The sequence below is a fragment of the Podarcis gaigeae genome, assembly GCF_964106915.1.
Source record: "Podarcis gaigeae genome assembly, chromosome: 8".
In the NCBI taxonomy this organism is placed as follows: Eukaryota; Metazoa; Chordata; class Lepidosauria; order Squamata; family Lacertidae; genus Podarcis; species Podarcis gaigeae.
The window spans coordinates 77,595,388-77,608,307 of record NC_139684.1 but is presented as its reverse complement, the minus strand read 5'-3'; the positions used below and the strand labels follow the sequence as shown (position 1 = coordinate 77,608,307).

At 43.4% G+C, this 12,920-nt stretch overlaps 1 protein-coding gene and 1 long non-coding RNA gene across 3 annotated transcripts in view; both read right to left on the bottom strand.

The window, feature by feature from the left end:
• LOC310851823 overlaps positions 1-12,920 on the bottom strand; it is a 743,739-nt gene that overhangs the window by 525,115 nt on the left and 205,704 nt on the right. The gene's annotated exons all lie outside the window — the stretch shown is intronic.
• Positions 3,553-6,350, bottom strand: LOC310851784 (putative CENPB DNA-binding domain-containing protein 1). 2 transcript variants are annotated; one of them, XR_014567814.1, is made up of 2 exons: positions 4,914-5,540; positions 3,553-3,989 (listed from the first exon to the last, which is right to left on the bottom strand). XR_014567814.1 is itself a non-coding variant. In XM_083754467.1 (2 exons), exon 2 carries the CDS (start codon positions 5,394-5,396, stop codon positions 5,109-5,111), a length of 288 nt encoding a protein of 95 aa, XP_083610593.1. In that variant the 5' UTR covers positions 5,397-5,422; positions 6,336-6,350; the 3' UTR covers positions 5,104-5,108. The 2 variants fall into 2 exon arrangements, 1 of the variants encoding a protein (XP_083610593.1); XM_083754467.1 differs by lacking the exon at positions 3,553-3,989 and adding an exon at positions 6,336-6,350 and having other exon boundaries at positions 5,104-5,422.

Genomic DNA, 12,920 nt, shown 5'->3' with positions numbered 1-12,920 from the left:
AGTATTTAAACATTTTACGCCTCCCACCAAAATTGCAACATAACTTTTACCCCAGAAACCCAGTGAACCAATCACTGCCCCAGGCCATCTTTAGAGACCCTGCCTGGTAACAGAGGGGTGGCTCAGCAGACCGCACCGCAACACGTGCTCTCCATGAAGGAGAACACGCTTTGTCTTTCCCTCATGTCCTCTTTTGAGATTGCTTTACCACCTACAAGCAAATCTCTAATCCTATAGAAACCATTTGTTTCAAGATCTCCAAATGGGTTATACTGTATTTGTTTGTATGTTTAAATAAGGGGTGATCTAGCAGGGGCATCAGTGATGAAGGCCTAAGAGCCAATATTGAGTTCCAATTCCACCACACCATCATTGTTACTTTGCAAAATGGGTTTTCCACCTTTTTGTGTTCCATTTGAGGCAGCTTCAGGAAGGGCAGAGCGTACTGATGGTCTTATGTGGGTACTTTCTCTCTGTGCCCATGCAATATCTACTTTGCCTTTAATGAGTGGTGTAGTAAAGTTGGTACTGTTTAGAAATCATTCCTTGGTCAAGTAAAAAGAGTGAAGCCTTGTGGGAACTCCATCAGCCACAAGGACGCTGGGAAAGAAGTTGTGTTTCTTTAAACTCCAGACTAGCTGGCTCCTTGGCATGAAAGGTTTATTGGAATCAAGGAAGCCTTGATTTAATGAAAGACCTAACACCTGGGTCTGAGAGTGTAGCACCCTGCTTGTGGTTAACGCTTAGCTGGAATGAAATATTCAACGCAGCAATAGAGAAATTAAAATAATAATTTATTTGTCAGACAAATAAATGAGAGGCTCAGTGGTATATGGTTACCAAGCTCTGGCCTGGCCTCTTGCCATCCTGGCCAGCACTTATATTCCCTTAATCCAGCCCCCTTTGCTCCTCCTGTGGCTGCCTCTGTCCAATCAGCCTGGTTGAAATTCCTATTGGCTGTTTGGTAGAACCAATCACAAAAGATACACCCACAAAAGATACACCCACTTCCTTGCCCTTATAAGGGAGACAAAGAGCTATATATGTGACAAATAAGTAATAATATATCTTACATGGAATCTTAATTACCAGCTCACCTCTTGCCCTCCTTGCCCTATTGCCTTCTAAAACAAATGTTTAATCTTACATTTTTATGTTCAACAGATGTCAAGGATCTTGAGTTTCACATCAACATTGAAAGATTTCCTTCATTTGAAAGTTTCTAAACAAATGCCTGACAACCATATATCAAGAGTGCTTGGATGGCGTCTTCTGTCTGGCAGGGGGGCTAGGCTGGTGGCTGACTTAATTTCAGGATAAATACAACTCTTACAACCATATGAAATAAGAATCTAGCATTCCTTAAATCCTTTGCATAATTACATTTAAGCCAATGTATTTAAGCTAATATATTTCATTCACTTATCATAGGTAGCCTTTTAAAAGAATAAAGCCTTTGTAAAGTAAAAAGGAACTCAGTAAAAAACAGCTTTTAAAAAGAAGCCTCTTCAGTTTACACCTCCCCCCTTTCCCCCTCCTTTCCCAGCCAGCTAGATGCTTCTCCCATTAGCTCTTCCCAACAGCTTTAGAAAATTTCCCAAAAATGCTCTCTTTTCTTCTAGCCAAGCCAGTTGCCTTTTTCGCTGCTCTTGGCCTTTCAACCTTGGAAAGAAGATCTGGCTCATTTTACTGAGAGGCACATTGGTATTATTTTACTATTTACCCTTGCCTTTAATTGTGTTTTCTCAGCCTTGGGGCAGCATATGTAATTCTCCCTTTTTATGACTTTGAGAATTGTTTTTCTACTATAAATCAATGGGGCCCCCTTGTCTTAGGAGAAAAACCTCTTGCCAAGGTTCTTTCTGCCTGGCATGAAACATTTGAAAATCCTTTTTTTTTAAGCTCATTTTTAAATACAAGCCTTGATAAAATATAGAAGCTCTGATAAAAAATGCAGGCTTATGACTAGATGCCTCAAGAGTGTGAACATCCCCCCCCCCCCCAATGATGCTATCTGTCCTTGAATTGCTTGGGAATGTGTATCTGGATAATTTCCACGGAAGGGAGGAAACTCTGCTAATCCATAAATATTACCTCGTTTTAAGAAGTTTGCTTCAGGATGAGAACAGAAATCGTGCAGCAGCTGTGCAGCAGCAGCAGCAGGAGGCCCCATTAGCTAAAGTGGTGCTTCAAGTAAGAACAGTTTCAGGTTAAGAACAGACCTCCAGAACAAAATGCTTAACCCAAGGTACCACTGTATCTGGGTAGCTGACAATGTTTTTCTTATCTGTTCTTTCTTCTCTGTTCTTTTGGAACAGAATTGACCTGGCATGTGTGACAGAGACTTGGTTGGATGAAGCAGATGGGCCTGTTATTGCCGCTGCTTGTCCACCAGCTTTCTCTTTACGCACAGCATCCCAGGTCATATGGGTGGGGAAAGGGGTTGCAGTGATTTTTAGGAAGTCATTAGTTTGCACCAGGCATCCTATTGGGAAGACCCAGTTCTCTGAGTGCATGTTCTGGAAATTTGAAAAAGAACTCTTGCAAAGCAAAGATACCCCCCCCCAAAAAAAAATGTACAGTGGAACCTCTACAGTGGTACCTGTAGTTACAAACTTAATTCATTCCAGAGATCCATTCTTAACCTGAAACTGTTCTTAACTAGAGACATGCCGCTGCACCACTGGCACACAATTTTCATTTTCATCCTGGGGCAAAGTCCTCAACTCGAAGGTAATTCTTCCAGGTTAGCAGAGTTTGTAACCTGAAGCGTTTGTAACCTGAGGCATTTGTAAGTCAAGGTTCCACTGTATTTGCAACCATAATCTGTTCTGGATGTCTGTCCAGAGGTTGAAACGGGTTGCTGGGAGAGGCGCCGTTGTGCACAGGCTTGGGCGAAGATTACCCGCTTCTGCGCATGCGTGAACGGCGGCAAACCCGCTGGCTATTTCTGGGTTGGCCGCAGTCGCAACTTGGGGCGGTTGTAAGTAGAAGTTCTACTGTAATCTGTTATTAGAATGGGAAACAAAAGACAATTTTTTTAAAGCTTCAGTGACACACTGGAGAATAAATATAAGATATAATATAGATTTTAACCTCTGGGAGAAACTCTGGAAAAGTGACCTGAAATTTATACCATGCTATTCATTGAAAGAAAATTATTTGTAAAAAATTATAGATAGTACTTAACTCCAACATGTAAAAAGGTAAAAGGTATCAGAAATTGATAATGAATGGGGGGGGGGGGGGAGTTCAAAATTACTTTCCCCCAAAACCCAGTCCTTTTTCTTGGGGATAATCCAGACTGAAATTCCAGGTGCCAGAAAAGCCTATTTATGTATGCAAAAAATGTGCCCTGTGTTTTGTTAGCCCCCAAATGGAAAGTTAGTGAGGTCCCAACTACAGTGGTGCCTTGCAAGACGAAATTAATTCGTTCTACGAGTTTTTTCATCTAGCGAATTTTTTGTCTTGCGAAGCATGAAATCCCATAGGAATGCATTGAAATTCAATTAATGCGTTCCTATGGTCAAAAAAAGTCCAAACAAAGCCAAATTTGGTACAACAAGAGTTTATTAACTGCTCTTTAAAGTCACACATACTGTAAAGAGCATTTTAAAAATTGAAGGAACAATAAATTAAGTTTCTAAACATGACAGAAAAACATTTAAAGATCAACAAAGTGTACAGTACATTTTCTAAGACTCTGGGGGACCACTCGAAGAAGGTTCCTCTTCCACTCTTTGCTTCTTGCTGAAGAACCTATCCATGGTCTGCTGCTTCATCCGCCTTTTCAGCACCTCCCTGAAAGGCGACATGACCATCATATCAAAAGTGTTCGCAAGGTCATGTGCCACGTGCTTGTTAGGGTGGTGCCGCTGTGCAAAAGCCTGCACATCCTTCCACTTCATGCAAATGTCCCTCAGTTCTTTGGAGGACAGCCGTTCCTCAGTTGCTTCCTCCTCTTCCAGTGAGGCCTGCTCCTGCGCAGCCTCTACCTGCAGTTCGACCAGCTCCTGGGTGGTCAGCTCGTGGTCGTGCTCCTCCACCAGCTCGCTGACGTCCTCCTCTGTGACCTCCAGTCCCATGGTCCTCCCCAAGGCAACAATGTCCTGCACCACTGTTGACTCTGGTGCATCAGAGTCACTTGGTGCCACACAGTCCGGCCACAGGCTGCGCCAAGCGCAATTCAAATTTCTCTGCCTGATCCCGTTCCAGGCCATGGTGATCATCTTCAAGCAGGTGACGATGTCGAAGTAGTCCTTCCAGAATTCCCACAGGGTGATGGTGGTGCAATCAGTCACTTCGAAGCATCGCCTGAAAAGCTCCTTGGTGTAGAGTTTTTTGAAATTGGCGATGACCTGCTGATCCATCGGCTGGAGCAGTGGCGTGGTGTTAGGCGGCAGGAACATGATGCTGATGAAGCTGAACTCCTCCAACAAGTCCTCCTCAAGGCCTTTAGGATGAGCAGGAGCATTGTCCATCAGAAGCAAAGCCTTCAGCGGCAGGTCGTTGTCCAGCAGGTACTGTTTGACAGCAGGGCCAAAAGCAAGATTGACCCAGTCCACAAACAGCACACGTGTGACCCAAGCCTTACTGTTGGATCACCACATGACACTCAGCTGCGCCTTGTCGACCTTGTGTTTCTTGAAGGCCCGTGGGTTCTCCAAGTGGTACACCAGCAGCGGCTTGATCTTCAGGTCGCCGCTTGCGTTGGCACAGAAGAGAAGGGTCAGACAGTCCTTCATGGGCTTGTGGCCAGGCAACTTGGCCTCCTCCTGAGTGATGAAAGTCCTTTTGGGCATCATCTTCCAAAACAGCCCGGTCTCGTCGCAGTTGAAGACCTGCTGTGGAACGTAGCCCTCCGTCTTCACAACCTCCAGGAACTCCGCTGCAAAGTCTTCAGCCGCAGGAACATCAGAACTGGCAGCCTCTCCATGCCTGACCACGCTGTGGATTCCAGATCTTGTCTTGAACCGGTCAAACCAACCTCTGCTTGTCTTGAAGGCTTCTGGCTCGCCTGAGGTTCCTGGCTGTTCCCGGATGAGGTCTGCGTGCAAGGCCTTGGCCTTCTCACAAATGACAGCCTCAGTCACTGTGTCCCCTGCACGCTACTTCTCTTCTAACCAGATGAGCAGCAACTTCTCGACCTCTTCCAGAACAGTTGGGCGCTTCTTCACGATCCTGGTGACTCCCTTGGCTGCATCAGTCACAAGGATCTTCTCCCTCATCTTCAGGATGCTCCCGATGGTCGATGGATTCCTCCCGTACTCCCTGGCGAGGTCTGTCACACGCATACCACCGTCGTGCTTCCGGATGATCTCCTTCTTCATTTCCAGCGTCACCTTCTCCTTCTTCCTCTCACCGGCCTCTGCAGCAGCAGTCTTCTTGGGTCCCATGGCAGCACAGCTCCTACCTTCATAAACTCAGAAAGAAAGAAAAATCAGTGCTTCACATCCAAAACATTCAAAAGCACCAGCCACCCACCACACAGAAAATCAAACCCAGAACCAAATCCTTGAATTCCAAACACCCAACCCAAAATCCAACCCCCCCCCAAAAAAAGTTTTAAAAGTTTAACTTACCAAATGGCTGCAAATCACCAAAGCCTTCAAAAACCGCAAATGGCTGCAAAAGAAGTTTTGGAACAGCTTCAAAAATCTCCAAAATCTTCAAAAATCTCAACTGTTCCCCCAGCCACCCACCCACCACACAGAAATTGCAAACCCCTCCCCAACTGTTGCAAACCCCTCCCCAACTGTTGCAAACCCCTCCCCAACTGTTCCCCTAGCCCCTCCCCAACTGTTGCAAACCCCTCCTCAACTGTTCCCCCAGCCACCCACCACACAGAAATTCAAACTCAGAATTTTTTTTTTTAAAAAAAACATGGCCCAATGGTCACAGAAAATCATAAAAATTAAAAAAAAAAAACCCACACAAGCTCCCAGATTCTTGCAAACCCCTCCTCAACTGTTTCCCCAGCCACCCATCACACAGAAATTTAAACCCAGATTTTTTTTAAAAAAAAACAACAGCAGAGTGGCCCAATGGTCACAGAAAATCATAAAAATTAAAAAAAAACCCCACACAAGCTCCCAGATTCTTGCAAACCCCTCCTCAACTGTTTCCCCAGCCACCCATCACACAGAAATTTAAACCCAGATTTTTTTTAAAAAAACAACAACAGCAGAGTGGCCCAATGGTCACAAAAAATCAGAAAAAAACCACACAAGCTCCCAGATTCTTGCAAACCTCTCCCCAACACCAAGTCCTTGAATTCCAAACACCCCAACCCAAAATCCAAAACCCCCCAAAAAAGTTTTAAAAGTTTAACTTACCAAATGGCTGCAAAATAAGTTTTGGAAAAGCTTCAACAATCAGCAAAGTCCTCAAAAACCTCAAAAAAGGCTACGGCACCTGGTGCTATGTGTTGCTCCTCGAAGTCAAGTCGCAACGGCACCTCTTCAAGCAATGCACCCTGGGTATTAATGGTTTTACGAAAAAGGAAACAAACTTGCAAGACGTTTTCGTCTTGCGAAGCAAGCCCATAGGGAAATTTGTCTTGCGAAGCACCTCAAAAAATGAAAAACTCTTTCGTCTAGTGAGTTTTTCGTCTTACGAGGCATTCGTCTTGCAGGCACCACTGTAAAGAAGATTGGCAACTGAAGTTGACAGAATATGCACAACTTGCAGATTTAACATATAGAACAAGTGAGCAAGAAGAACACACATTTAAAGAAGATTGGAAAACATTTATTGAATAAATGGAGAAAAACTGTGTATAGCTGAAAATGCTGGCAGCATTTATAAAAATTTAACAGAGTAAATAATTGATGGTGGATGTAAAAGTGGAAAATTGATTTGAATGGGTATAGTAAGGGAAGTCATTGGATATTTTAAAGTTTTATAAGGTTTATTTGAAATTGTAAAACAGAAAATGTAATAAAAACTATTACAAATATGTTGATCTATTGACTCCAAATGTAATTTCATTGTAATGTTTCCAATATTCTTAACTGGCTGAATGAGGGACATTTCAAACTAGGAGAAGAGCCTCTACTCTTTGAAACAACAGTGCTGGGGATTTGTTTTTCTTGAAGCATTTTTTTAATGCAACTGCTGCATTTAAACTTGTAAAATACATTAATTTTAAATACTGCAGAATTTCCTTCAGGTCCAATCTGTAAATCGAAACTTTTCTGAAACATGAAAAACCAATATACAAGTATGTTAAATATGTTTAATTAACAGGGATTCAATGTTTGCAAACATTTTGAAGCCAGAAGATTGGTACATGTAATAAGGTTTACTTTTTCCTAGGTGTGGTGGAGTGCCGAACCCTTTCCTGCCACCACCCATTTTTTCCCCACTGGATCTCTCAAGAGAATATTCCTCCTCCCACCTCATAGAATCATAGAATCATAGAGTTGGAAGAGACCACAAGGGCCATCGAGTCCAACCCCCTGCCAAGCAGGAAACACCATCAGAGCACTCCTGACATATGGTTGTCAAGCCTCTGCTTAAAGACCTCAAAAGGAGACTCCACCACACTCCTTGGCAGCAAATTCCACTGTTGAACAGCTCTTACTGTCAGGAAGTTCTTCCTAATGTTTAGGTGGAATCTTCTTTCTTGTAGTTTGGATCCATTGCTCCGTGTCCGCTTCTCTGGAGCAGCAGAAAACAACCTTTCTCCCTCCTCTATGTGACATCCTTTTATATATTTGAACATGGCTATCATATCACCCCTTAACCTCCTCTTCTCCAGGCTAAACATGCCCAGCTCCCTTAGCCGTTCCTCATAAGGCATCGTTTCCAGGCCTTTGACCATTTTGGTTGCCCTCCTCTGGACACGTTCCAGTTTGTCAGTGTCCTTCTTGAACTGTGGTGCCCAGAACTGGACACAGTACTCCAGGTGAGATCTGACCAGAGCAGAATACAGTGGCACTATTACTTCCCTTGATCTAGATGCTATACTCCTATTGATGCAGCCCAGAATTGCATTGGCTTTTTTAGCTGCCGCGTCACACTGTTGGCTCATGTCAAGTTTGTGGTCAACCAAGACTCCTAGATCCTTTTCACATGTACTGCTCTCAAGCCAGGTGTCCCCCATCTTGTATTTGTGCCTCTCATTTTTTTTGCCCAAGTGCAATACTTTACATTTCTCCCTGTTAAAATTCATCTTGTTTGCTTTGGCCCAGTTCTCTAATCTGTCAAGGTCGTTTTGAAGTGTGATCCTGTCCTCTGGGGTGTTAGCCACCCCTCCCAGTTTGGTGTCATCTGCAAATTTGATCAGGATGCCCTTGAGTCCATCATCCAAGTCATTGATAAAGATGTTGAATAAGATCGGGCCCAAGACAGAACCCTGTGGCACCCCACTAGTCACTCTTCTCCAGGATGAAGAGGAACCATTGATGAGCACCCTTTGGGTTCGGTCAGTCAGCCAGTTACAAATCCACTGAGTGGTAGCATAGTCAAGACCGCATTTTACCAGCTTCTTTACAAGAATATCATGGGGCACCTTGTCAAATGCCTTGCTGAAATCAAGGTAGGCTACATCCACTGCGTTCCCTTCATCTACCAGGCTTGTAATTCTGTCAAAAAACGAGATCAGGTTCGTCTGACATGACTTATTTTTCAGAAATCCATGCTGACTATTGGTGATCACAGCATTCCTTTCTAGGTGCTCACAGACTGTTTGCTTAATGATCTGCTCCAAAATCTTCCGTGGTATTGATGTCAGACTGACTGGGCGGTAATTATTTGGGTCCTCTCTTTCCCCCTTTTTGAAAATAGGGACAACATTTGCCCTCCTCCAGTCTGCCGGGACTTCGCCTGTTCTCCAGGAATTCTCAAAGATGACTGCCAGTGGTTCTGAAATCACATCTGCCAGTTCTTTTAATACTCTTGGATGCAGCTCATCTGGCCCTGGAGACTTGAATACATCTATTATTATTTTTTAAATAATTTTTATTCATTTTTCAAACACGTAATAAACAAACAAAACACAAGACAAAAACATACAAAACATTTAAACATGTATAATTTCATAATCTTATTTTCATACACCTTCTTTCCTCCGACTTCCCCATACCTCCCTTTCGCTGCATCCTTATTTTGAAATTCTTTAGCAACCCTTTAGTCAGTTTGTCTATTAGTTCCCTTTCATTTACGTTTCCATAAGCTTGTTAGTTACAGCTGTAATTCTCTAATTCTTACCCCTTGACATCTTAATATTCCTCAATTTTACAACAATTTTTAAGATATATTTTGAATTTCTTCCAGTCCTCTTCCACTGTCTCTTTCCCCTGGTCGCGGATTCTGCCGGTCATCTCTGCCAGTCCCATAAAGTCCATCACCTTTGTCTGCCATTCTTCCAGAGTAGGTAGTTCTTGCATCTTCCAATACTTTGCCAGAAGAATTCTTGCTGCTGTGGTAGCGTACATAAAAAAGGTCTTATCCTTCTTTGGCACCAATTGGCCAACCATGCCCAGGAGAAAGGCCTCAGGTTTCTTAGGAAAGGTCCACTTAAGGACTTTCTTAATTTCATTATAGATCATTTCCCAAAAGGCTTTAACCCTCGGGCAGGTCCACCAAAGGTGATAAAAAGTACCTTCAGTCTCATTGCATTTCCAACATTTGTTATTGGGCAAATGATAAATTTTTGCAAGCTTGACTGGGGTCATGTACCACCTATAGATCATTTTCATTATGTTTTCTTTTAAGGCATTACATGCCGTAAATTTAACACCAGTGGTCCATAACTGTTCCCAGTCAGCGAACATAATGTCATGACCGATGTCTTGTGCCCATTTAATCATAGCTGATTTCACCATTTCATCCTGTGTATTCCATTTCAACAGCAAGTTATACATTCTTGACAAGTTTTTTGTATTGGGTTCTAACAATTCTGTTTCTAATTTTGACCTCTCCTTCTGAAATCCTATTTTCCTGGAGACTTGAATACATCTAGACTAGCCAAGTATTCTTGTACTATCTCCTTAGTTATTCTGGGCTGTGTTTCCTCTGCTGAATCATTTGCTCCAAATTCTTCAGGTCAGGCATTGTTTTCTTTATCGGAGAAGACTGAGGCAAAGAAGGCATTGAGGAGTTCAGCCCTTTCTGTGTCCCCTGTTCGCATTTCACCATCTTCTCCTCTGAGTGACCCCACTGTTTCTTTGTTCTTCCTTTTGCTACGAACATACCCATAAAGCCTTTTTTTGTTGTTGTTGCTTTTAACCTCTCTAGCAAGCCTGAGTTCATTCTGTGCTTTAGCTTTTCTGACTTTGTGTCTACACGTGCTGGCTATTTGTTTGAATTCCTCTTTGGTGGTTCCCCCCCTTTTCCATTTTTTGTACACATCCTTTTTTAATCTTAACTCATTTAAAAGTTCTTTAGATAGCCACCCTGCCTTCTTTAGGCACCTTCCATGTTTCCGTCTCATTGGTATTGCCTGAAGTTGTGCTTTTACTATCTCCCTCTTAACAAACTCCCAGCCATCATGAACTCCCTTTCCTTTTAGTATTACTGTCCATGGGATCTCACCCAGCACTTCCCTAAGTTTTATGAAGTCGGCTTTCTTAAAGTCAAGAAATTGAGTCCTAGTATGCTTGGCTGCTCCTTTCCGCTGTATAGTAAACTTCAGAAGAGCATGATCACTCACGCCTAATGATCCTTCCACTTCTACCCCACTAACCAGGTCATCAACATTGGTTAGGACCAGATCTAAAATGGCTCTTCCTCTTGTTGCTTCTCCCACTTTCTGGACAATGAAGTTGTCTGCAAGGCCAGTGAGGAATCTGTTTGACCTTATGCTCTTGGCTGAGTTTGACATCCAACAAATATCCGGGTAATTGAAGTCCCCCATTACTACTATCTCCCTTCCTTTTGCATGCTTGGCCATCTGTTCCAGGAAGGCATCATCTATGTCCTCCGTTTGGCTTGGGGATCTGTAGTAAACTCCCACAATGAGGTCCCTGTTATTCATCTCTCCCTTAATTTTGACCCAATTGCTCTCACTTTGGCTTTGAGGTTCTAAATCTTGGATCTCTTCACAGGTATACACATCTCTGACATATAACGCCACTCCTCCTCCTTTCTTGTCTGGTCTGTTTCTCTGAAATAAATCGTATCCCTCCATTTTTACATTCCAATCGTGGGACTTATCCCACCAGGTTTCAGTGATGCCTATTATGTCATATTTAGTTTGCTGTACCAAGAGCTCAAGCTCATCTTGTTTATTTCCCATGCTTTGTGCATTAGTGTACAGACATTGAAGTCCATTAATCATTCCCCCGTGTCTCTTATTTTTTCCTCCCACCACTAGGTCTGCGTGCTGTTTGCTCCATTCGGTCTATGACATTTAGATGATCATCTTCATCAATTGATAGACTCCTACCTTCAGGAGCACTGTCTCCCTCCCCCACATTAGTCAGTTTAAAGGCCTCATGATGAGGTTTCTGAGATTTTTTGCAAAAACATTCCTCCCAACCGTTGTGAGGTGCAGCCCATCGCTTGCCAGAAGTCCATCTTTAAGAAACTGCAGTCCGTGATCTAAGAATCCAAACCGTTCCTGTTTACACCATTTGCGAAGCCAGTTGTTCACTGCCACTATTTTCCCCTCTCTCCCTGGGCCATGTCGTTCAACTGGGAGGACAGATGAGATGACAATTTGTGCATTTAATTGCTTCAATTTCCTGCCCAGAGCCTCATAATCTCTTTTGATCTTCTGGAGGCTATTGCTTGCAGTGTCATTGGTTCCCACATGAACCAAGAGGAAGGGGTATTTGTCAGTGGGTTTTATGATTCCTTGCAGTCGTTCAGTTACATCTTGGATCTTAGCCCCGGGGAGACAGCACACTTCCCGAGACATCTTGTCAGGCCCACAGATCACTGCTTCTGTTCCCCTCAGTAGGGAATCCCCTATCACCACTACACGCCTCCTCTTAGTTCTGGTCAGGGTTCTTCCATGAGCTGTCTGTTCCAAGGTCGCTTGCACATTCCCTGAGGACTGACTTTGCTGCTCGTCTTCATATACCTGATCGACTGTAATGAGGGAGAGATCCTCAAATGGAGTCTGCTCTTCGTCTTCCATGCTAGGGGAGAGGACCTCATATATCTGGCTCCTGTGTTGGTGAACTAGCCTCCTTCTCAGGGGAGAAGAGCTCCAGCTCTCTAATTCTTTGGAGCGTAGCTACACGTTCCTCCAGTTGCTGGACTTTATCTTTTAAGAGGGCAATCAACATGCAATTGCTGCAGGTAAAGCTGCCTGCAACCTTTGGCAAGATGGCAAACATTTCGCAGGAACTGCAGGCGATTGCAGATGTTCCCTCACCCTCCATCTTGAGAATGTGTCGTTGGGGGTGACTACAGCGGTCCTCAATCATAAAAAGCATGAAGACAGGACAAATAAATCTCCCCCCAAAAAACCTAGGTCTCCCCCAACAAACGTTTGAGACTAGCTCCCCTAAATCTAAAAGATGGATCAAACTGCGCGCACCACTAGGCGCGCGCCACTGCCCTGCAGGCTCTGATAAGCTCCTCCCACAGCTAATCACCTACCTCAACAGAAACCCTGCCCCCTCTGACCTTTCACTTTGCATTTCTTAGTACAAAAAGTATTGATCTGATGTGTAGATATCTTTCCTGTTCCAATTAATGCAAGAGGGTTCTGTAAGCTTCTCTGTGTGAAAGAAACAAAAGTTTTGTCATGTTTGGGTTATTCCTTCAGAGTAGTTGAGTACAGCTGGCTTAAACAGGTTCTGTTACCTTTTTCTGTCAATGTCATGCTGACTATAATAGGTCAGAAGGAGTCAGTTTCACTCTTTTCTATCTCTATTTCCAGTTGTGTGAGTTCTGTATATAGTTTGCTTAGTTTTAAGGTTTAATCTGATTATAAGTTATTGAAAGTTTAAGTTAAGTCTGCT

Bases quoted from the DNA above. Each gene is read 5' to 3' on its own strand.
- LOC310851784 (XM_083754467.1), bottom strand. From the start codon at position 5,396: ATGGGACCCAAGAAGACTGCTGCTGCAGAGGCCGGTGAGAGGAAGAAG.